Source organism: Sciurus carolinensis, chromosome 2 (genome assembly GCF_902686445.1).
Source record: "Sciurus carolinensis chromosome 2, mSciCar1.2, whole genome shotgun sequence".
Taxonomy (NCBI): Eukaryota; Metazoa; Chordata; class Mammalia; order Rodentia; family Sciuridae; genus Sciurus; species Sciurus carolinensis.
In genome coordinates, this window is record NC_062214.1 from 67537538 (window position 1) to 67562236 (window position 24699).

Sequence of the window (24699 nt, forward strand, 5' to 3'; positions counted from 1 at the left end):
CCTTGGATGTAACATCTGTAACATCTTGGATTAGATCTCATCCTGGAAAGGGGTTTTGGATATTTCTAAAGTATTTCAATGATAACAGGGACCATAAAAATGAAAAAAATTAACACTTACTGCATGCCAGAAATTGTCCTAAGCAATATATGTTTTAAATTAACTCTTGGAATTCTCATGACAACCCTATGAAGTAGGCACTATCACTGTCCCCTGCCCTACAGAGAGGGGGCATGGTTGGCCCAAGGTCCCCAGGGGCAACTGTAGTTAGGATGAGAACCTGGCTGTCATGGTCCTTGCTTTTTAATATTGACACATTCTGTTTCTGCTTCTTGGGGTTCATGTCCAGTCTTCTCAACCCATGCTCTTTTTCTGTTTTCTTCTACTTTCCATATTTTCCCTTCATTCTTCTTGTTGAACAGTAGCAGTGGGAGCAAAAATTTGTTCACTGTCAGTTTTAGCCTTAATGGACTTATTCTTCCCAGTTTTTCTTACTTCAAAGGTTAACTTTAAAAGCAAAAATATGCCTTTATTTTTATTTTTTTTGTTTGTTCTATTTAGTTATATATGACAGCAGAATGTATTTTGATTCATTGCACACAAATGGAGTACAACTTTTCATTTCTCTAGTTGTACACGATGTAGATTCATACTATTTGTGTAATCATACATGTTCATAGGGTAATGTCTGTCTTATTCTACCATCTTTCCTACACACTGCCCGCTGCCCCCTCCTCATTTCCCTCTACACAATCCAAAGTTCCTCCATTCTTCCTGTAACCCCTCTGTTCCCCCACTATGTTATCAGCATCCACTTATCAAAGAAAACATCTGGCCTTTGGTTATTTGTGATTGGTTTATCTTGCTTAGCATGTTATTCTCCAACTCCATCCATTTACCTTCAAATGCCCTAGTTTTATTCTTCTTTGTGGTGAATAATATTCCATTGCATATATATACCACAGTTTCTTTATCCATTCATCTATTGAAGGTCATTGAGGTTGGTTCCACAATCTAGTTATTGTGAATTGAGCTGCTATAAACACTGATGTGGCTATGTCACCACAGTGTGATTTTAAGTCCTTTGAGTAAAGGGTGAGGAGTGGGGATAGCTGGGTCAAATGGTTCCATTCCAAGTTTTCTAAGGAATCTCCACACTGCTTTCCAGAGTGACTGCACCAATTTGCAATCTCACCAACAATGTATGAGTGTACCTTTTCCCCCACATCCATGCCAACACTTATTATTGCTTGTGTTCTTGATAATTGACATTCTAAATTAAGTGAGATGAAATCTTAGGGTAGTTTTGATTTGCATTTCTCTAATTATTAGAGATGTTGAACATTTTTTCATATATTTGTTGATTGATTATATATCTTCTTCTGTGAAGTGTCTGCTTAGTTCTTCAGCCCATTTATTGATTGGGTTATTTGTATTTTTGGTGTTAAGTTTTTTGAGTTCTTTATAAATTCTGGAGATCAGTGCTCTATCTGAAGTGCCTGTGGTAAAACTTTTCTCCCACTCTGTAGGCTCTCTTTTCACATTCTTGATTACATCCTTTGCTGAGAAAAAGCTTTTTAGTTGAATCCACCCCATTTATTGATTCTTATTTTCATTTCTTGCACTTTGAGAGTCTTGTTAAGGAAGTCTGGTCCTAAACTGACATGATGAAGATTTGGGCCTACTTTTTCTTCTATTTGACACAGGGTTTTTGGTCTAATTTCTAGATCCTTGATTCATTTTGAGTTGAGTTTTGTGCAGGATGAGAGACAGGGGTTTAATTTCATTTTCCTCCATATGGATTTCCACACAATAACCTCAAAAAATAATTGGGAATCAACCTAACAAAAGAGGTGAAAGACCTCTACAATGAAAACTACAGAACACTAAAGTAAGAAATTAAAGAAAACCTTAGTAGATGGAAAGATCTCCCTTGTTCTTGGATAGGTGAAATTAATACTGTGAAAATGGTTATACTACCAAAAGCACTATACAGATTCAATGCAATGCCAATTAAAATTCCAATGATGTACCCCATAGAAATAGAGAAAGCAATCGTGAAATTCATTGGGAAAAATAAGGGACCCAGAATAGCCAAAGCAATCCTTAGCAGTAAGAGTGAAATAGGAGGCATCACAATACCAGACTTCAACTATACTACAGAGCAATAGTAACAAAAGCAGCATGGTCTTGTCACCAAATAGGCAGGTAGACTAATGGTATAGAATAGAAGACACAGAGACAAATCCAAATAAATACAGTTACCTCATATTAGACAAAGGTGCCAAAAACACACAATGTAGGAAAAATAGCCTCTTCAACAAATGGGGCTGGGGAAACTGAAAAACCTATCTTTATTGAACTCTTTTAAGCAAGGTTTAGCTTATGGGATTCTGCCTGTTTTGCCTGAATAACTTGCTAAGGTTCCAAATGTTTTCTACTTGTGCCCACATGACCCTCTTTGCAGATACTCTTAGCCTTTCACATGTGGCTCATTTAGAGCCACCAGGGTAGCCCTGGGTCTCACATATATCCCCTGTCTTATGTTGGTTGGGTCTGTCAGTGATTATGGAGTCAGAACTGAATTTTCCATAAATTTCCTCTGTATGCTGAGCTATGAGATCACAGTGGGCTCTACTCTGATGCTTATCATTTTGTTTTCTTAATACAGAGGGATCTAGATAGACCCTTGCCCTTCCTGACTGTGCCAGACTGCAGAGAAATGTGGTCAGTCATTTCTTCACAGGTTTTTGTCAGAAACCTTCCTGATTTATAAAAATTAAAATCAGAGTAGTGGCCCTTTCATGCATTTTCTACCTTCTGAGAGAAGATCAAGCAGGGAGCATGTTCTCTATAAAGTGAGACATCTAGCTGCCTATCTGCCCTTCCCCATCTCCAGTCACTAGAGCTTCTGCTACACAAGGATTAGAGTCTGCTTCAAGGTCCTGCCCATATCCTCAACTTAGTTAGTCTCTGCCCCATTGCTTTCAGCCCTCAGGAACATGGATAGATCTCCCATGTTCTTGGATAGGTGGAATTAATATTGTCAAAATGGCTATACTACCTTCCAGCCTCAGAAGATGAGCTGATGGACTGTTTTCTCCTCCTAAATTAACCCCACACTCTTTCTACTGGAGGATTTTGCTTCTGACCTCTGGTTCAAGCCTCCGGACCCAATCCATCAAATCTGGTCATTCTCATCAAACTTCTTAAGTTTAAGTTTCTAGTAACTTTTGTCACCATGAATGACATAAGTATTTCTTGGTGGGGTTCCTGGACTAACATCATTAGCACCATGAGAAATGCAAATCCTCAGGTCTTACTCCAGACATTTTTAATCAGAAAACTGATTTATTGCTTCCTTTTTTTTTTTCCCTCTACATGGGGCCCAGCAATTTGTCTGGTAATAAGCCCCTCCAGGGAATTCTGAGGAAGTAGAACGTGTACATACCATGAAAGCAATCACCTAAGGCCCAGGTCTTATTTCTGAGGAGATCTCTGGGATGGCTGGTTCTCACATCCCCTTTATTTTCCCCCTTTACTATTCACTGGGCAGGTGCAACTGAAATATTTTCCTTCCCTTCTCTCAAGAATTAGTGCAAGACCCTCTCCCACTGACCAGGGAACATCCTCTTCCCAGGAAGTAGATTAAGAGTCCTGGAGGCGAAAACACAACTGACCTGTGCACAGGGTCAGGGCACATTCATTACCTCCAACATGCGAGCTTCTATTCTTAATTCTGTGAGGAATTTCTCTTGGAAGTGATGTGCTTCTATGTGACCAGATTCCTTCCTTCAGTGGTATTTAAATCCAAATCCAGGACAGCAGAGTAGTGCTGGCAGGGTGCAGCATTTCACATCCATGCACATCAAGCACAACCTCATTATTCTCACTTCCCACCATCACTTCAGCACGGCCAGTAACAAGCCACCCACGTACCCAACGTCTGTGAAGCCTCATGTTATACACTGAGACTGTAACTCAGCCTTTGAGTGATGCTGAAACTGTTTCGTAATCCCTTTTCCTTTCCTAGATTTACTCTGGTCCTGCTGATAACATTATCTGAAATTCACAAGTATGGTGCTCAGAAACATTCATGAGTTTGGAAATGAACCACTTGAGATTTTTCTGCTGTTTAAATTTACCCTGAAATGCATATAAATTATATGAACTTGTTCTGACAAAAAGGAAATGTTAGCAAATGCTAGAACTTTCCTCAATATTTTATTACCTGGAAAATACCAGCATGGGCTATTTAAATTATGTAGTTATAACTGTATTAAAAAATGTGTGTGTGTGCACATGCACATACAAGTACATGAAGTGTCTTAAGAAATGATGGATAACCCATAAAATGCTGGGGTCCAACAGCTGGCTGATGTTTATCATTAATATAGTTTTGCAGCAAGGCCATGATGATGGTTTTGGCTAGAATTCATCAAGTGCTTACTCGGGATGAAGGAATTTATAGGCATTACTTCACCTAATCTTCTCAAGACTTCTATGAGAGAGGTTCTAATTTTGCAGTTTTACAGATGGAGAGATCTGGTAGTTTTCCCAGGGGTTTGTGTGTAGCTAGCAATGAGGAGGTACTTGAAGCCATGCTCTCAATAACCCACAGGTGAGGCTGCCCCTCTCTGGTTAGCCACTGAGCTTAACAAATTGCATGTCTTGGTGCCTCTACATGATGGGACTTTATTGATCTTGTTTCTGCTCCCAAGTTTAAAACATATCTATTTAAAACAAAGGCCACAGGAAAGCATGACCAGGTAAAGGAAGGATTAGGGATTTCTGCAGAAACTGATGCTGAGAGAGTGGAATGAGAAGACCTGGTAGAAGGGGTCGGGATGGTCAAGGTCAAGGTGGACCATGGGTATAGTCCACCAAAGGCTATTCCAAGTGGACATAGAAGATTTAAACAGGGGACAATAAAACACACAATAGGGTTCCAAACCAGCCTCTGATTTCTACCCATCTGTCAACAGAGCATCATCCAGGCAATGGGTAAATGCTTGAGCTGCAGGAATAAAACCTCATTTTCAATATGATGCTGCTAACCATAGAGATGAGGAATTGTGAGATAAGTGAAGTACTTTTTTCCACCAATAACCCACCCATCTGCAAATTACTGAGATTTCCTAAGCACTGGTACTGCTGAGCACTGGAGAGAAAATAGCACACCCAAGTTTTTCCATATTGGTGGAGCACTCACTACCTAACCATTTGGCTCAACAAAAAGTGACTGACAAATATCTGCTAAATGAATGGAGCACCACTAAGGTCCCGGCCCTTGTGGGGAAGATAAGCAAACAGGAAACAGCAAAGAGAGCAATAAATCTGTGACACAGACTGTATAGCAGGGATGGAGATGACCTGCTCATATGTGGCACCTGACCCAGGTGAGATCATTTGGCCACAGAGGATGCAGTGGAAGTGTCGCAGACTATGGGTTTGACCCCTGAGTGGGCAGGCTAAGCTCCTTACCCAGGAGATCTCAGACTGGGGCCACAGATTGCATCTCTCATTTCTCCTGTCTCAGGTTGTGATAAGTGGGCTATCTTGCTGCTCATTTGGGGTCTGAGTGAGAGGATGAGGGTCCCTCCCAGCCCCTCTGAGCCCAAGGTCATCTCAACGTGGGCAGAGCACAGTTCTCATGGAGTTCACAGGATGGCAATCTTGAAAGTCTTATCCTGCCTCTACCCCAAGACTTCTAGAAAATCACCTTCTCATTTGAAACCCTTGTCTTGGATGGCTCAGGCTCTGAATTCCTTTTCTAGCACAGGCACAGATAACACTAAGAACTAGTCAGAAAATGAACCAACTCTAGAATACTCAGAACTTTCTCTAGGTTTTATGCCATAGCTTTCTGTTACAATGACAAAATATGGGATAACTTATTAGGAGGAAAGGTTTATTTTCGCTCACAATTTCAAAAGTTTCAGTGCATGGTTGCTTGGCCCCATTGCCTCCAGGCTATGGTGAGGCAGCACATCATGGTGGGAGTCTGTAGTGGAGGAAGTTGCTCACCTCATGACAACCAGGAAACAAAGAGAAAAACAGGAATGGGTAGGGGGTCCCCATATCCACTTCATAGGCATGCCCCAGCAACCTAACTTCTTCCCACTTGGCCCAGTAGTGCCATAGGCTGGGGACCAAGCTTCAACATGGGGGTTTCTGGGGGACAGTAGAGATTCAAACTATACCAGTTTAATTTCACTGCTTTTAACCTCTGGCTTTATTTTTAAGTTCCAGAAAAGGAAGTCGCCATGGCTTTCCTTGATTCCCCCCCTGCAGCATTGTCTACTGTTTCATCTTGACCTACTTTTGAATCTCTCGGTAAAGCTGCCTTGGTCAAAAAGGGCCGTTTTTCCTGCCACAGAAGCAGATTGTATGGTTTAAAGTGAGGCTGAGTAGCAGAAAGTATGTAAGACTTAAAAGTAAGAAACCTTGGTTTGAGTTCTCTGTTACCAGGGTAGGTTTACAGAAGTTACTTAATGACTAAGCATCTTGAAGTCTTCATTTTAAAAATGAAGTGTATATGCTGACTTCCTGAGGGGTTGTGGGGTTACCTAACCCACCAGAAGGTTCATAGTCACTCCCTTCTCTTCCTACTGCCATGGGCAGGGATGGACTGGCTCACTCCAATGGACTTTGGATTTCTGCCACCTCCATAATTGACATCTTATCAAGAACACAACTTCAGAGTTTTTTCTCTACTTTCACGACAAATCCATTTTCAAATATATGGTTGAAAGGAAAAAAAATTCTCTGGGATTTACAGGAACAAACTGAAGTCTCACTAGGGAAGCAAAAGGACAAGTGAATGGGATTTGCTCATGCATCCAGGGGACCCCTCTTTTCATCTATCACACCTGATCAAGTTACAGTGTAGGAACTGGATCTTGCAATCTGGGGGTGCAATCTGGGGGTTAAAATAACCCTGGAGAAGACTGGGTTTGCTAGCAGGTTGTACCACACCCAGTTATGAAGAGTTTGGAAAAAAATTCTCATGCTTTGAGAATCATACAGCTGCTGAGGTTGAAAGTTCCCATCCAAGAGTAACATTCCGGGCCGGCTGCCTTTCTTACCATACACAGGAATTTTCCAGTACAGTAGCCCTCCTGCTAACAGACTTGCCTGCTCTCATTCTAGCTGGACAGGTCAGCTGGGCAGTCTTCATTTCTTACTGGTGGGGTGATCACAACTCTGTCTCTATGTGAGGCCTATCTGCTGTTTTTGCCTATCTAGTATTCTCCCTTCTTTTGACAAGAACACCTGGTTTTCCTTTGTGTATCTACACCACAACCCTGGATGCTGGTCAACAGGAGGGCACATGCCCAAGCCAGACTGATCAAGACCTCTCAGGAACCAGGACCTTGAATGGAGGGGCCCAGGAGCACAGGCAGCATGCCTGCAGAGCCCTGCAGGGCCTGTCTGTTGCAGCTGGCCTGAGATCTCCTCTCTCAGACTTGTATTCAGCATCTCTTCAATTTCAAGAGCTACTCCATATTCTTTCTGTATGCCCTTTTCCTTTATGGTACATTTTGAGATCAATTTCTATGGTCTGGGATCAAAGACCCTTGAGGCACAGGTTTGTTTGTCTATTTGTTTATTTGTCTATTTATTCCTTTTCATTTGCAGTACTAGGGATTAAACCCAGGGACACTGTACCATTAAGCTGTATCCCAAGCCCTTTTTCTTTTTTCTTTTGAAATAGGATTGTGCTAAGTTGCTCATGCTGGCCTCAAACTTGAAATCCTCCTGCCTTAGCCTCCCAAGTCACTAGCATTACAGGTGTGTGTAGGCACAGGTTTCTAAGCATATCATCTTGCTTCACCAAAAGCAAGGTCCAATGTGTTTTAGAGATGGGTGCCTGGGTTACCTCCTTGCATTTCCATGCTACAGCCACGACTTCAGAGCAGGTGGGGACAGGAGTTTCATTGGCAGCCATGCCAATAGCTTAGTGGATGGTCACCTTACCTCCCATTATATACGACTGTCTATTCAATGGGAGGAAGAATTTGATTGAATTTACTTTTTTAGTGGTGGTGTGGGGTCACCCCAAGCAATGTCTTTTGAGGATGATGGTCCCTTAAGCCTATTTCCAGGAATACCACTTTTCTGCAGAAGCTCCAGGAAGGGTACTTTCCAAGACCAGAATTCTCCTAGGAAATAGCATAACTGTGTGTTCTCATAGTGAGTGACAACACACAGTGGCACATCAAAAGTGCACTGGTGAAAGATCACAGGTTGTTGAATTCCATGGAACCCTAGACAGAACTTCCCTACCTGATGTGACCATGGAATCCTTTCTCCCTCTAAATTTGATGCAGGCTACATGGTGGGAAGTTCTGCTACGCCCAGAATCAGTGTATACACAAGGCACCCTGGTAGGCTGGCTGGTGGTAGTCTTGCAAAACTTACAATCTGTGGTTGAAGAAGTACCTGCCACTGGGAGACAGGATGCACAACCTTACTTTAAGAATACTGTGAACCCTCTGCAGGAAAGGGACACCATGGATGGACTTGGAATGAAGGATACTGCCTTACATACCATTGTTAGTATAGGTTGATTATTTCTTACCTGATATGCTTGGAACCAGAAAAGTTTTGGATTTTGGATTTTTCAGATTTTGGAACATTTGCAGCACAAACATAATGAGATGTCTTGGGGATGGGACCCAAGTCTTTTTTTTAAATTTATTTTTTTTGTAAACAAATGGGATACATGTTGTTTCTCTGTTTGTACATGGAGTAAAGGCATACCATTTGTGTAATCATACATTTACATAGGGTAATGATGTTTGATTCATTCTGTTATTTTTTCCCTTCCCCCCATCCCTCCCACCCCTCTTTGCCCTCTATAGAGTCCCTCCTTCCTCCATTCTTGTCCCCTCCCCTCCCCATTATGTGTCATCATCCGCTTATCAGCGAGATCATTCTTCCTTCGGTTTTTTGAGATTGGCTTATCTCAGTATGATATTCTCCAATTTCATCCATTTGCCTGCAAATGCCATAATTTTATTATTCTTTATGGCTGAGTAATATTCCATTGTATAAATATACCACAGTTTCTTTATCCATTCATCAATTGAAGGGCATCTAGGTTGGTTCCACAATCTGGCTATTGTGAATTGAGCAGCTATGAACATTGATGTGGCTGCATCTTTGTAGTATGCTGATTTTAAGTCCTTTGGGTATAGGCCAAGGAGTGGGATAGCTGGGTCAAATGGGGACCCAAGTCTTAACATGAAATTTACTGTTTCATATATACCTCATACATATTGCCCAAAGGTAATTTTATACAAATTTTTTAGTGCACCTGTATTTTGACTGCAACCAGTCACGTGAGATCAGGTGGAATTTTCCACTTGTGGTGTCATATCAACACTCAAAATTTTCCAGATTTTGAAACATTCTGGATTTTGGATGTTTGGATTAGGGATGCTTAACTTGTATCAATATCTGATAGTGGGAGAGGATGAGATAAGCAACCCAGGTAAGAACAGTCATTAGAATAAGTTCCACTGATGATTGCTCAAGAGGGGACACTGAGCACCTTCCAGCCCAGATTCCTGACTGTCCTGAACTCCCTGAGTTCTGAGATACCCTGGGCTCTGGAGATTGGGTTCTGGGGATTGGGTTAGCCTGCCAGCCTATTAAGTCAGCAATCCCCTGGGAGCCTCAAAAGACTGCAGTCATAAATATACATTTTTGAGATTTTTAAACAGTGTTAGGGAGATAAAACTCATATGCCAGAATTCAGCCATCTGAAGTATACAATTCAATGGTTTTTTAAACTACAATCTGGAATATCTCTGTTATATCAAAAAAACAAACAAACAAAACTCATATCCTTTAGTTATCAACCCCAAATTCCCTACCTTCTCCTCCTCCCCCTCCTCAGTCCTAAGCATCCACCAATCTATTTTCCATCTCTGTGGGCTTGCATATTCTAGACAGTTCATCTAAATGGAATTTTATATGTAACCTCTTTTGACTGGCTTCTTTCATTTAACATGGTTTTTTTAAAAGATTCATCTGTGTTGTAGTATTTTATGATCAAGTAATATTCCACTATACAGATTTATTACAATTTGTCTTTTCTTCAGTGGATAAACATTTGCCATGTTTCTACCTTTTGACTATTATAAAATATGATGCCATGAATATTTGGGTACAAATTCTCATGTGGACTTATATTCATTGCTTGTGGGGTTTTGTATAGAAGTGAATTGTTAGACTGAATGGTAAACTCCAAGTATAACTTTAAAAGGAACTGCCAGGCTATTTTCAAAGTGATTGTACCATTTAATATTCCCACCTCAGTGTATGAAGGTTCTGATTTCTTCATATTCTCAATAACACTTATTATCTACTTTTTTGATTATAGTGATTCTAGTGGTTGTAAAGTTGTATCTCCTTATGGTTTTGATTTGCATCTCCCTGGTGACTGATGATGTTGGGCATCCTTTCATGTGCTTGCTGGACATCTGCATATCTTCTTTGGAGAAATGCCTATTTCAATTCTTTGTCCAGTTTTTAATTGGGTTATATGTCATTTTATTATTGACTTGTAATACATATATATTTGTGTGTGTGTGCGTGTATATATATATATATATATATATATATATATATATATAAAAACTTGTAGCAGTATTATAGATTTAAGTCTCTCATTGGATTGATGATTTGAAAAATTTCTCCCACTCTTCAGTTATCTTTTCATTTTCTTGATGATGTCCTTTGAAGTACAAGTTTTAGAATTTGATGAATTCTGATATACATATCTTTTCTTTTGTTGCTTGTACTTTTGCTATCATATCTAAGAAACCATTGCCTAATCCAAGTAATGAAGATTTTGCAAGTTCTCTTCTGAGGTTTATACATTTAGATCTTTACAGCTTTGATGCATTTTCAGTAAATTTTTGTATATGGTGTCAAGACAGATATCCAACTTCACCCTTTTGCATGTGGTATATAGTTGTCCCAACACCATTTGCTGAAAAGACAAAAGCATTATTGAATGCTCTTGACACCTTGTTGAAAATCAATTGACAGTGAATGTGAAGATTTATTTCTGAATTCTCAATTACATTTCACTTGACCTTAGGCAAAAGGTATCAGTACTGTTATCTTAACAAGTCTTCCAATTCATGAAAATGCTGTCTTTCCATTTGTGGAACTTTTCTAGTAGTTTTTCAGAGTATGAGTTTTTAAATCCTTTAATTAAATTTATTCCTAAGTATTTTATTCTTTTTTTATTATTGTAAACAAATGGGGTACAACTTGTTTCTCTGATTGTACATGAAATAGAGGCGTACCATTTGTGTAATCATATGTTTACATAGGGCAATGCTGTTTGATTTCTATTTTATTCTTTTTGATGCTATGGCAAATAAACCTGTTGTCATTTTCACTTTGCTCATGGCCATTATATAGAAATGGATTTTCCTGTTGTTGTTTGCTTTTGGTACTGGGGATTGAACGCAGGGTTTCGTGCTTGCTAAACAAGCATTCTTCCACTGAGATCCCAAGCTCTGATTTTTGCTTACTGATCTTATGTCCTACGACCTCATAAAAATTGTTTATTAGGTCTAATAATTTCATTAGTAGGTTCCTTAGGACTTCCCGAATGCCAAACCATGTCATTTCAACACATACAGTTTTACTTCTTCCCCTTCAATCTGGATGCCTTTTATTTCACTTTCTTGGGTAAAAGTTTTGGCACCTCCCACACAGTGTTGGCTATAAGTGGTAAGAGTAGATATTGGGTCTTGTTCTTAATTGTTGAAGGAATGAACTCAGTTTCTCACAAGCATAAAGCTAACAATGAGTTATTCAGTTTTTTATTATTTTTAAATTTATTTGTTCTAATTAGTTGTGCATGACAGCAGAATGCATTTATACATTTTGATAGATCATACATAAATGGAATGTAATCTCTCATTTTTCTGATTATACATATTGCAGGATCACGTCGGTCATGCAATCATATATGTATATGAGGTAATAATGACTCAGTTTTGATAGTTTGTATCTTTCTAGGAATATATCAATTTCATGTAGCTTATCTAACACATGGAAGATAGCTTTTCAAAGTGTTTATTCTCAATCCTTTTTATATCTGTAAAGTCAGTAATAATGCCCCCTCCTTCATTTCTTATTTTAGTAACTTGAGTCTTCTTTCTTTACTTGACCAATCTACCTGAAGTTTTGTTCATTATGTCCATTTCTTTCCATGGTCAACTTTTGATTTTTTTCCTACTGTTTTTCTATACCCTATATCAATTTCTGTTTAGTGTTTATTACTTCTTTCTTCTGCTTGTCTTATACTCTGTTGGTTTTCTTTTCAGTGTCTTAATGTGTCTATTGATTTAAATATTTCTTTTTTAATATAAGTGTTCAAGCTATGAATTTTCCCGTAAGGGCTGCTTTAGTGACACACCATTAAGTTTTAGAATGGTGTGCCTTTCATTTTCATCCATCTCAAATATCTTTTAATTTCCCTTGGAATTTCTCTTCGACACATGAGTTATTTAGGAAGTATGTTGTTTAATTTCCATAGATTTGCGAGTTCTCCAAATGTCTTCTTTTATTGATTTCTAATTTCTGATTTCATTCCATGTGGTCAGAGAACATATTTTGTTTATTTCAATGCTTTTAGATTTGTTAGGTTTGTTTAAAGGCCTGGTATATGTCTACCCTGAAGCATGTTTCACGTGAATTTGAGATGAATGTATATTCTATTGGTAGGTGGGCTGTTCTATAGATGTCTGTTAAATCTGGTTGGTTTATAGCATTTTTCAAGTCTTCTGTTTTCTTGTTAATCTTTTATCTACTTTCTCCAATATATTATTGAAAATGGGATGTTGAAGTCTCTATTATTAAAATTTTTTTTTCTCCATTTATACCAGTTTTTTCTCCATTTATTTTAGGGCTTGTATCTATGTGTATATGTCTTATAACTGTCATGTCTTCTTTATTTATTCTCATTACAAATGTATCAACAGTAGCATTTTTTTTAAAAAACTATTTTGTTTGTTATGAGCATAACACTCATGCTTTCTTATATGGCTTCTTTTTGCATGCTACATCTTTTCCCATACTTTAATGAATTTGTATATAAATATGTATTTTTAAGGAGAAAAGAATTATCTTTCCATAACTATGGACTGTTCATTCCTGTAAGAGTTTGCCAACACAGGACTCCTTCAAAAACCCCAAACCAAAACAACAACAACAACAACAGAAAAACTCCCAAAACAAAAACAACCTTCACTGGATTCCATGGAGAAGAGACTGATCTGGGGTGTAGTCACCCTGCACATCTAAGCTCATTTCTGAAACTTCTCCAGCAATTTTACAGGTTAGGAATCCTTCTGCTGTCACTCTCCTAATAGAGTCATTTCTTCTATTATCTTATGTTTTTTTCTCAGAGGCTGGAGAACATGTTTTCCCTCCATTTCTGATGGATCACTTTGTAACAAAAGAATAAGAAGAAATTCAGTATAGTAACATGCTTTTTTTTTATAATAAGAAAACACATCCTTGAGTTAGTACCCTCTAAACTGGGGGGCTCATGCTGAGGGGGTGGTCCCAACATCTCAGTGGGCAAAGCCAGGGTAAGTAGTAATCAAAGGCAGGGTTTGCGAATTATTGTTCTTGGTTGTTTTTTGTTCTTTAAGCAGACCTCAGATTGAGTTCCAACTTTTCCCTTTATATTTCTTTTCCTGTAGTTGTTACATAAAAAGTCAAATGGAAATATCAAATGCTTGATGGCCTTTACATTTTATTACTCAGAAAAGTCAGGAAGAGAGAAGGATCTCTTTTGATGGGTTGCAGAGTCGACATGAAAGGCATTTCCTGACAGAAATAACATAGTTACCTGTGAACCTGGTTTCTGGGAGTTTGCTTGTCTTCTGTAGGAGTCAAAGGGAGGGACATTTGGATAGTCAGGAACTCAGAAAATGCTTTCTCTTCTTCCATCTTGATTTGTTTCCAAATATAGATAAATAAGGAAGGGTTTCAAAACTACCATTTAATTGAAGCACAGGTGAGATCCCTTGGATTTGGATAATGTTAGAAAAGAGTTCCAAATCCAACTACTTTAAGTTTCTCCTCACCACTCACACACCACCAACAAGGCATGTAGTGGATCAATAGTACCAGTGATAATTCACAATTAGATTTACTCATTTTATTTTAGAAGGCAGGAAGTAAAAACTTTAAGCTTCTAACAGCAAGAAAAGGACCAAACAATGACATCTTTTCAATCATAGCTGTAGCTAAAGATACATGTTTCAGGATTCATTCTTAAGTCATAGTCTCCAAACCCTTTCTCTGCATACATGTGCATGCATGTGCACACATGGAACATGTATTAATAAGGAAACGAGGTATTCCATTCAATTTTAACCCAAAACAAGGCCAGCTGGGTTAAGATAATTGAGCAAGGAGGACAGATTTAAAAACCAAATGCACTTCCTCGCAGATGACTATTCAATTCAATTGCCAGTAAGTTGTTGAATGTTCTTTTCTGAATCACCCTAATTCAATGTACAGTACAGCATGTACTGCCTGGGAAGAAATTCAAATCATAAATACTGTAGGGAAATATCTAATAACTTGGAATGGCTTCTCAAGTGGCTAATAAGCTCTCAAAGACTGCAAAAATGTTAAATCTGGTAAAGCATGAGCTCTGTGCTCTAAAAAAGAGCCCTCTGCACTGTAGCCCCTGCTTCCTTGCTCCAGGACTGGCTGGGGCTGGGTCTCTAGGGGTTGGCACACAGTCTTGCTCTTTGGTTGCCTATGACAGGGGGCCTTTTCCCTGCAGACTTTGGTCAGCAAGGTGAAGGCTGCCGGCCACAGTCATAACAGCTGAGCTGATCTGTGATTTCTGCCTCTCCTGCCAATGGAGGGGCCGGGTTTGCCGACGTGTTTGTGTTGGTGTGCAAGATGCTGGAGAGAGGCCATCTGCCCCACGTGTCAGATTCCAGATTCCATATGGTTACGGCAGGGTTCAGGAGAAGTCTCCACAGAGCTAGGCACAGGATTAGAATAAAGAGGTGCTAATGGTGTGCAGTTGGGAAGGCAAAGGAAACTGTGGGGAACTCAATGGAAAAAGAGGGTTGAAGAAAATTAAAGCGCGATCAGGAGAAATAAAGGGAAATACAAGGGAAAAAGACAAACATCACTGTTGTTTTAAAGGTCAAAGAGTAAAAATAATATAGAAAGACTCCTTAATTTTGCCAGGTTCAACAGTGGGCTGTATTTTGACTTTATCCAAAAAGTTCATTCATTGGGTTCTTGGGCTCTTCTAGGATATAGGGGCTGTCCTCCGATCACAGCCACCCCATCTGAAACAGACACTTTCTCTGCAGACTCTACACACCTCCAAGCCCTGCCCACCTTACACAAGGTGGGTTTTAATTATGTGTTAAATCTCCTACCCTTTTTCTAGCATTCATTTCCTAAGCAGGACCTCTCCACTTGTCTTCCCAAGCCCGAGTCCATATAACTACAGGTTCTTGTGAAAGACTCATGACAAATGACAACCAGATCATGCTCTGCAACAACTTAAATGTTATTATTCAAATATATTTATGGAGTAGGCATACAGTGGCTGAATAGTTGTACTATATATGTGTATATTGTATATATGTGTATATACATACAAGTATGTGTATATATAGCTCTTTTTTTTTTGATGGTGGTACTGGGGATTAGACTCAGGGGTGCTCTACCATTGAGCTACATTTCTAGCCCTTTTTATTTTGAAACAGGGTTTCACTAAGTTGCCCAGGGTGGTTTCAAACTTTCAATCTTCCTGCCTCAGTCTCCTGAGTCCCTGGGATTATGGGTGTGCACTGCTGTACTCGGTGTACGTGTGTAACCTTTAGGATTTACAAGGATTTTTATCTTTTTAAATTTGTTCTCTTTAATTACATATGACAGTAGAATCTATTTTGATATTTTTATACAAGCATAACTTATTCTAATTAGGATTCCAGTCTTGTATATATATACAATGGTGAGATTTACTGTGGTATATTCATATACATACATAGTTATGTCTGATTCATTTCACTGCCTTTTCTATTCCTATCCCTCTCCCTTCCCTTCATCCCCTTTTGTCTAATCCCCTGAACTTCTATTCTTCCCCTCATTCCTTCTTATTGTGGGTTAGCATCTACATATCAGAGAAAACATTCAACCTTTGGTTTTTTGGGATTGACTTATTTCACTTCACATGATAGTCTCCAGATCCTTCCATTTACTGGCAAATGCCATGAAGTCATTCTTCTTCATGGCTGAGTAATACTCCATTGTTGGTTCCATAGCTTAGATATTGTGAATTATGCTGCTATAAACATTGATATGGTCATGTCACTATAGCATGCTGAGTTTAACTCCTTTGAATATATGCTGAGGAGTGGGATAGCTGGTTCATATGGTGGTTCCATTCCTAGTTTTTTTTTTTTTTTTTTTTTTAGAAATCTCCATACTACTTTCCCACAACCTCACCAGCATTCGTTGTTGTTCATATTCTTGATTCTTGCCATTCTGACCAGAGTGAGATAAAATCTCTATAGTTTTTAATTTGCATTTCTCTAATTGCTAGAGATGTTGGACATTTTTTTCATCTATTTGTTGACCATATTTCTTTAGAGAAGTGTCTGTTTAGTTCCTCTGAGAGCACATTCACTTATTGGTTGGGTTTTCTTTTTTTTTTTTTTTGGTGTTAAACTTTTTGAGTTCTTTGTATAGAATTTGCAAGAATCCTGAAATCTATTATCAGACATATTTCTTTAGCCAAACAATAAATACTCTTTGATGAATCATGGTGATTCATCTTTATGCAGCCTCTTGTCTGCTGTAAGTAAGTGAAGGGTCTGATGGTTCAGAATAAACAAAACAAACAGACACACTAAACCAGCCTAGAGGAGCAACCAGGCATTTCCTTTCTAGGCTCTAAGGCAAATTCCAGGTGCTGTCTTGTCTTTTATCAATTCTATTTTCTCCTCTGGTTATAGAAATTCCACTCATTTTTTGTGTCCGCTTTATAGTCAGGAAGGGACTGGAAGCAGGTGGGAGAGACGGGAGAATGGTGGCCAGGGAGAAAACCTCATACTTGCCAAGTTAGAGACCTGGTCTGTCTTTCTCACCTCTAAATACCTTGGCACCTAGAACAGTGCCTGGTGAGTGGAAAGGAGCTCAATGAATCCAGGTTGAACTGGTGAATAGTACACAGGAGGCGCACTGAGAGCTATGCTGGATGCTGAGTAGCTGAACAACTAGGCAATAAGAAGAAGTTCAGTGTGAGCTGTTCCCACACGAGCTGCTCCATCATTCAAGGATGCAGGATCCTTGACTGTCGGTTTTCAAACCTTTTCCTGTGGGGTTCTATGGAGGTGCTGTGGGTCTACTCAGAGTGGAGGGGTAGGCTCTGAGTACTGGCCCTACATCATGTGAGTCTCAAGTCCATCACATCAGCTTTCATGTCTCATTTTATTTGGTTTCTGCACATATTTTTTTTTCAAAGACATGGATACTAACATAGTTTGAAAACAACACTGATTGGAAATTTTGATTCTAAGATGGATCCCCAAGATCTTTCAGTTCAGTCATGCCCTTGGGCCCATGCTGCCTCCCTTCGTCATGAGCCCCTTATCCTACTTTCTTCTCATTTCAAGAAGGCCTGGTAATCCTTGGTTTCAAGAGGAGAGACTGTGGCTTCTCTAACTGCTGGGTCTGTACAATGGCAAGCGCCTTCTTCTTTGGTGCCACATGTTTCTGACTGTTTGACTGATTGATAGTTTGAGGAGTGGCTGCTAATACCCAAGGTGCCCAATAAGACTTTTTGCAGGGAGCACTTCCTCAAGGCCTTCAGCATTAGGGTGGATTTTCACTCTTAATTTTCCAAGAGGCATATGAAATCAATGTAACAGTCCTGACTTTCTTGTTCTCCCTCCCATATTCTCTCTCTCACTCAAACACATTTGGGAGTTTGACAAAGCAAAGAGGGTTTGGTGCAAAAGCCAAATGCTTTGTGAAACTCCTGCAGAAGGCAAGCAACACAAGTTGAGCTTAAGAAACCTAAAAAAAACTACCATGACAAAAGGTCAGTCTAGTTAGAAAAGTCGAGCATGCCTCAACGTGACCCATAGAACCACAAAACAAAAAACATTCACTTCATCTCGGGGAAGACTGAGAGGCCAAGAGGTAACATTACACAATGTGACAGAGTCATGGTGCCATGCACATCCCAGTAAAATGACTGCAAGGACAGAGGCAGAACTGATTTCACACAGTTATCTCCTCATAACCCAGGAGCTCACTCCAGAGCATGTGAATAACATGGCCATGAAAGCTGGGGCTGGGAAGGAAACAACAAACACCAAGATCTGCACGCACAGGCAGAAATTCCACTGGATCAGGTCAGCCGCAGACATTACCGATGTGCACACTCACTCCTGGCCACTCCGACGCTAACATTTATTTCCTTTTCCTCCAAGACAAAGCAATTTAGGGGGAGCCAGGAGATACCACTTGAAAATGTGTCGAACTGGCTAGTTTCTTATAAGCTCTTTCCAGCTAGGGTTGCACATTCCCATCAAAGTTCTGGCTTGATAGGCAGAAATTTAGTACAGTCATGTACTACATAACATTTTGGTCAATGATAGATTACACATACACATTGGTCATAGAAGATTATGATGGTACTGAAAAATTCCTATCACCCAGTGATGTTGCAGCAGCTGTGATGTAGCTGAATGCATGACTCACATGTTTGCGGTGATGCCGGTGTAAACAAACCTACTGTGCTGCCAGTCATATGCACAAACATGCAATTATGTATAGTATATAGTACTTGATAATGAGAATACATGCCCACGTTACTGGTTTATGTATTTATCATACCATACTTATTATTATTATTCTTTTGGGACGTACTCCTTTTACTTACAAAATAATTTGCTTCCTCTAAGACAGAATGACTCATTACACAAGCAGCAGCCTCATATATCTCATGTTGACTGCATCACTTTCTCTAGCACTCAATTTACCCTCATGTTGCTTTGCTCACATGACCGAGGAGCATTAGGCTGTACTGCACGTGTAGTGTGTAGGAGGCTGTGCCACCCAGGTTTGTGAAGGAACATGCCACATGATATTAGCACAAGAAAACAACCTAATGATGTACTTCTCAGCTCATGGCCCTGTTGTAAAATAACATGACCATTTTGAACAAGCAGAAATCACTCAGCAACACTAATGGAACATGGCAGAGTGCAGTATTAGGTATTACCTGGGTATCAACCCCCCATGCACACTGCTGCTGCCCCAGACTCTGGAAAAGCTGAGCTATAGAACAGAGCTCCTTACCGTGACTGGCACGGGTGTGAGTTGCACCTTCGGACCTGGGGCTCAGGGCGGCTGGCTTGAGGGCAGTCACTGTCATTCACCAGAGTCGTGGTCTTGTTAACAATCCGTGTGCATGACACGATGGTTCTGCGTTCCCCTGGAAACCAAACCACAGGGATTGAGAGGCTACGGCTGCACACAGCCAGAGAGGCCGCTCATTCATGCATACAGAGGAGTGTTTGGGGCAACTATTGATCAACATGTCCTTTAAAGTGGCATCATATTGGTTGTCAGAGAGAGAGAGAGAACTGTCATCTCAGGGTTGAGGGTGTGTAGGACATGTGAGGGGGTCAGTGTGGGACAGGAGAGTCCAAAACAAGATCAGAAAGCTGTTAACACCTCAGATCAACTGTGTCCTTGGAAACCTTTCAATTCTTCGAAGCCAAAGTTCTGATTTGGGTCTTTCATTTCCATTAAGCACTGACAATCATTTGATGTGCTGAACAGGGTGGCTGGTATAAAGGATACATAGACTTGCACCCCCTGGCAAGCATTCCAGGGCCGATTTGAACTTGTCCACTTAGACAACTGGTACTTCCGCATCACATGTTCCTAGGTAGTTTTGTGAACCCATTAGTCTCCCTTTGGGTGTTCCCAAAGCACCCTAAACACTGTGTGGCACAACTTTATCAGGGAGGTTGAATGATTGGCAGTTAGGAGGGTGGCTCTGGAGCCAGGCTATGTAGGTTCAAGTCCTGGCTCTGTTACGGATAGTATCACAGTGGCTATGTTATCAATAGTTGGCTGCCATGCTTCTGATTCTTGGTTTCCTCCAGTGGGCTGCTTTGCCTAACCTCCCTATGCCTTGGGGTGCCTCGGTGCTGTTCGAGTGAACTGATACAATATAAGTGCCTAGAACGGAACGTGGCAGGAGATGAAGACTTCTTTTGCTATACTACTGTCATCCTTGTTATTTGGGAAGAGTGACAATAAAAGATTAATAGGGAGCCAAGAACAACTCTTTGGATCCCAGATTTCTTGCAGGATGTCTTCTAGGGAAACTTGTCATGAAGGAATGATATGAAAATTATGGAGTCCTGAGTTACACTGTGGGTTCCCACTGCCCCCAACGCAGCCTTGAATTAATATGAAAGCTCAGAGCTCCTCCAGCCAGCTTTCAGCTTCAGCTCTGACAACTGTAGGTAACTGGAAATCATCACAAATTGGTGTCATAAAGGGATTGCCACTGAGCCAAGAGTGATGGTGACAGAACAGGTCTCCTGGCCCAGCAGAGCCTGCAAACTGTTCCATCTGGCTGGTGTTTAGTCTGCAGTGAGCTGCACAGAAGGAAAGGTCTGGTTGCAGTCAAAGGTGTAGGTGCTGGCTGCTGGATTTGGAGGTTGGAAGAGCATCAACCCAGAGCTGCAGCTGAAGGCCTGAGGGAGAGGGAGGACCACAGAGCTTATGGTGGACCTCCAAGGACATGCCAACTGCCATGGGCTGCTTGAGGAGGAGGCTGAGAACAAACAGGGCAGTTAGCCAAGATGCACAGGAAGGAATTCACAGTTGATGCTGACAGTGTCTGTGGCTCAATTTCCTACCTATGAAAAATGGATGAGGTACTTAAATGGTAAACAATCCTCTATACACTGGGTTTCTGACCAAGGGCATCTTAGCAGTCAGTAGCCATTCAGCATGGAGATAGGTAAGGCCATGTCTGGGTTCTACCCTGCCATGACTATCATCCAGAGTCCTGGTCAACCTTCTGTCCTAACTCTGTGCCCATCAGAACCCACCAATCCTGTGTCCTATCTTTCATGATCCTGTGGTTTGCACTGTCAGGGTGACAAACTACAGTGTACCAAGGGACTGCTGACTGAGAGTTCAGAAGAGCCTCCAACTGTTATTAGAAGATCCAGTAATAAACACAGTGCTTTTTGCTCAAATCAGTTCTTGGAACATGATAGTCACTGGCCCATCCTGCAGCCTCCACAGGGGATGAGAGGGGCAGACATTTTTAAAGGTGAGGAAATGCAGGTATTGAAAGGTCAGTCATTGGCTGAGGTAGGGTAGGAAGCTGTGCAGTCAGGACTCGTGCTCAGAATGTTTTGCCCAAGCTGTAGGGCTTCTTTCTGTAGCGGGGTATTGAGGCAAACAGCATAGGGTATTTGGGAGCAGGCAGAGACATCGTCTGGTGCCCTTCCACCAGGTGACAACAGTTGGAGGCCTATTCTGTTTATTCTCAGGGCCAACCTGTCATACCTCTGATACAGCCATACACTGGCCTAATGTTTACTCCTAAGTCCATGCTGCAGGCAAAGGGGCCATGTAGGCATGCTAATGTGTGGGAGTTGGGAAGGCCTGCCCAAGTGTTCTGCAGAGAGATCTTAGTGGGATGCGGTAAGTTCCATGGAACTGCAGGGAACTCCCCATGCTCTGACTGCTGGCTGCAGAGGGCCCTGAATTCACTACTTCCTCATTAAGCACAACTGCACACCCCATCAGCCCACCGCCCGGGCCCTCACCTCCTCCACACTGCACGCTGCACCCTTCCCAGCCGCTGTGGGTCCAGATGAACAAAGCGTCCTGTGGCTTTGCTGGTTCACTTTGATTTTCAGCGGTGTAGTTTACAGGGATGGTGTATTCATAATGAATTCCATAATTCTGGTCATGAAATAGCAGCACCTGGGTCAGTGGCAAAATAAAAGGCCATGTTGAAATGGACCAAGAGCCTGCAAAGTTGCCAAGTATGCAAACCAGCCCACCTTGTAGTGTAGGGGTAGAAAACAGGTTCAATCTAGGGGTGCTCCTTTATCTCAACCTTGAATTTCTCAGGGCACGGGGCAAATGCACACCACCATAGGGGTGTTCTGCTCTTTGCTCCTCCAGAGAGGACCCATGTAGACGAGGAGTTTGGGGCTGAGCAATTTTGTGGATTCTTTGTGGCACTATTCCCAGAGAGCTGCTCCATGCAGAACAAAGCTCACATTTCCACAATGCTGCTCTTTCACATGAGAAAGACACACATATACTGCTTTTACCTAGAAAGACATCTGAGCACAGATGATTACTCTATTTCTCTAAAAATGAGCACTATGTCAGATGTGGTGATGCACACCTGTAATCTCAGGGCAGGTTGACAAAGGAGGATCCCAAGTTCAAAGCCAGTATCAGCCATTTAGTGAGGCCCTAGGAAACTCAGTGAGACCCTGCCTCAAAATAAAAAGGGCTGGGGGTGTGGCTCAGTAGTTAAGCACCCCTGGGTACAATCCCTGGCACATTTTTAAAAAAGCAGGAGACATTGCTCTTTGTCTCTTTGTTCCCAAATCACTAGTCAGTGCTGTGAGTCAGCTGCAGCATTTGGGAAGAAGACAGGTTCAAGAAGTGCAAAGTACAGCCATTCCCCCCAGGGAGAATTCTGGGGACATCTGGGTCCAAGGAAGTGCTACCCTTCCTGTTGCCATGGGAGCTAATATCATGACTATCCCCATGGGTAGCAGAGGTTTAGCTTCAGGTTTAAAGTGGGTGGAGTTGCAGGAAGGGATCTACAGTATTTTGTGGGTAGTCATCATGCAGTTTGGGGACCCTATACCTGAAGTTCTAGTGAGTGTGGAAAATGGAGGTGTCTATACTTTGGGAATGCACATGAGAAGCCTTTAAGGCCAGCAGATGCACTATTGACTTTATTTCTCTAGACATAATGTTGCAAAACATGTCCTGGAGCAGCAGATTAAAGTGGCCTGTGAGTGCATGATGTATCTTTAAGCTAAGCTGGGAACCAGTGAGTGCTCCTGGGGCTAAGCAGCTAGCAAGTTCACTTCCAGAGAGGCTCAGGAGTTGAGACCAGCAGGAGCTGAAGGCAAGGAGTGCCTGGCCCACCTGTCTATACTTAGGCAGGCCAGGTGGAAAGTTCACCAGATGAAAGAAGCCACCTTTCCCAAGCCTCTATTGGTCTCCAAGTCTGAGTCAGGGGTAAGGTGGGGTGGGGGTGCTAAGAGCAGACCCAACCGCATAAATATCCACTCTCTAATAGACAGACTTGCAGTATGTATTTGTAAAAGTGCCTCCAGTTCAAAAAAAATGTTTTAAACTAGTCTTTAAAAGAGATCTTTATTATCTCAGTGTGGGAATAAGACTGGCAAATGGAGAATCCATATGAAACCAATTTTATGCAATTTTGTAGCCACATATAATTTGTATATGCATGTGTATAATTGGTTTCAAATGCAGGTCCCTGGGATTTTGTGGGTGCTCCTGATTCTGCAAGAAATGTGCACATACCAGTTTGGACAAAGGCTTCCTATACAGAAGCAAAGTAGTACCCCTCATTTCTAAGTTTCAAAACTGGAAGTGACAATCATTATTTCAAGAGAGAAGAGAGATGAATATTAAACAATGGCTAGGGCTTCAGCCATGCAGGAGTTGCTCTCTGAGTTTTGTTTCTTGGGATCTGAATGACTCCAGACTATATACTTGCTTTTATGGGTGACAACCTGCTCAGTTTACAAAGCTTCTGGTAAAGAAGGAAATGCACTCATCTTGGTGCTTTCTAGAGGAAATAAACTTGGGGGTTAAAGAGTGATGTTTCTGTTTGGATTTTATCTTGTCTTTTGTTTCCTCTCTACCCCTCTGAATACCTGCTTTTAACTCAGAATACAAGGATTTGTTCTAAAGACTTTGACTAGGAAACAATCTCATCCCAGAGCAATGACTTTGGGGCAAGTTCTTGGGCTCCAGAAGCCTACTTGTAGGAATACATTTGCAGTAGATTAGTGAGCCCAGAGTTGCACTGGCACATGTGGAAACCCACTGGCTTGTGCCTCACTAGAAACTGTAACAGCTTTAGTGCCATCAGAGAACAACACCTTCACTGGGTGCTGGTGCTCAGGGCAGGGCTCCAGGAGATTGCCTGGGTGGTGGTCAGACTCTTTTGGGTGTCACCTAACCTTGAACAGCTGTAGCTTGCCAGGGATCACAAATCAATGGGGAAAAGAACTTCCAAGTAGAGACTCTGATAGGCACTGAGGACAAATGTACTTTGATGATAGGTGCACAGGCTGCCACACGTCCTGTTCTTTGGAAGGAGACCCAGAATCAGTAATTATGAGCTAGCAGAAGTTAGGCATAAGAACTCCTGAACCCTGAGATAGAAACAGTGGCACGACTTTTCCTGGAGATCCCTACTTCATTTAAAAGGATACAGAGCCAATGATTAAATGGCCTACATGGAGTCCCCTGGAAACAACAGGTAGACAATGACAACAGGTTAGACAATGACATCCCGGTCAAAAGCAGAAGTTTCTTGAGGCCACCTGGGAAGTAAACCTA

General features: G+C 41.2%; 1 protein-coding gene across 2 annotated transcripts in view; it reads right to left on the reverse strand.

Annotated features, from left to right (window-relative positions):
* Adamts17 (ADAM metallopeptidase with thrombospondin type 1 motif 17) overlaps nt 1-24699 on the reverse strand; it is a 346209-nt gene that overhangs the window by 42653 nt on the left and 278857 nt on the right. For both annotated transcript variants that reach the window (XM_047540680.1, XM_047540679.1), the window contains 2 exons: nt 21897-22056; nt 19393-19528 (listed from right to left, as the gene is read on the reverse strand). In XM_047540680.1, coding sequence (XP_047396636.1) covers nt 19393-19528; nt 21897-22056 — 296 coding nt within the window. The remainder of the gene's footprint in view (nt 1-19392; nt 19529-21896; nt 22057-24699) is intronic.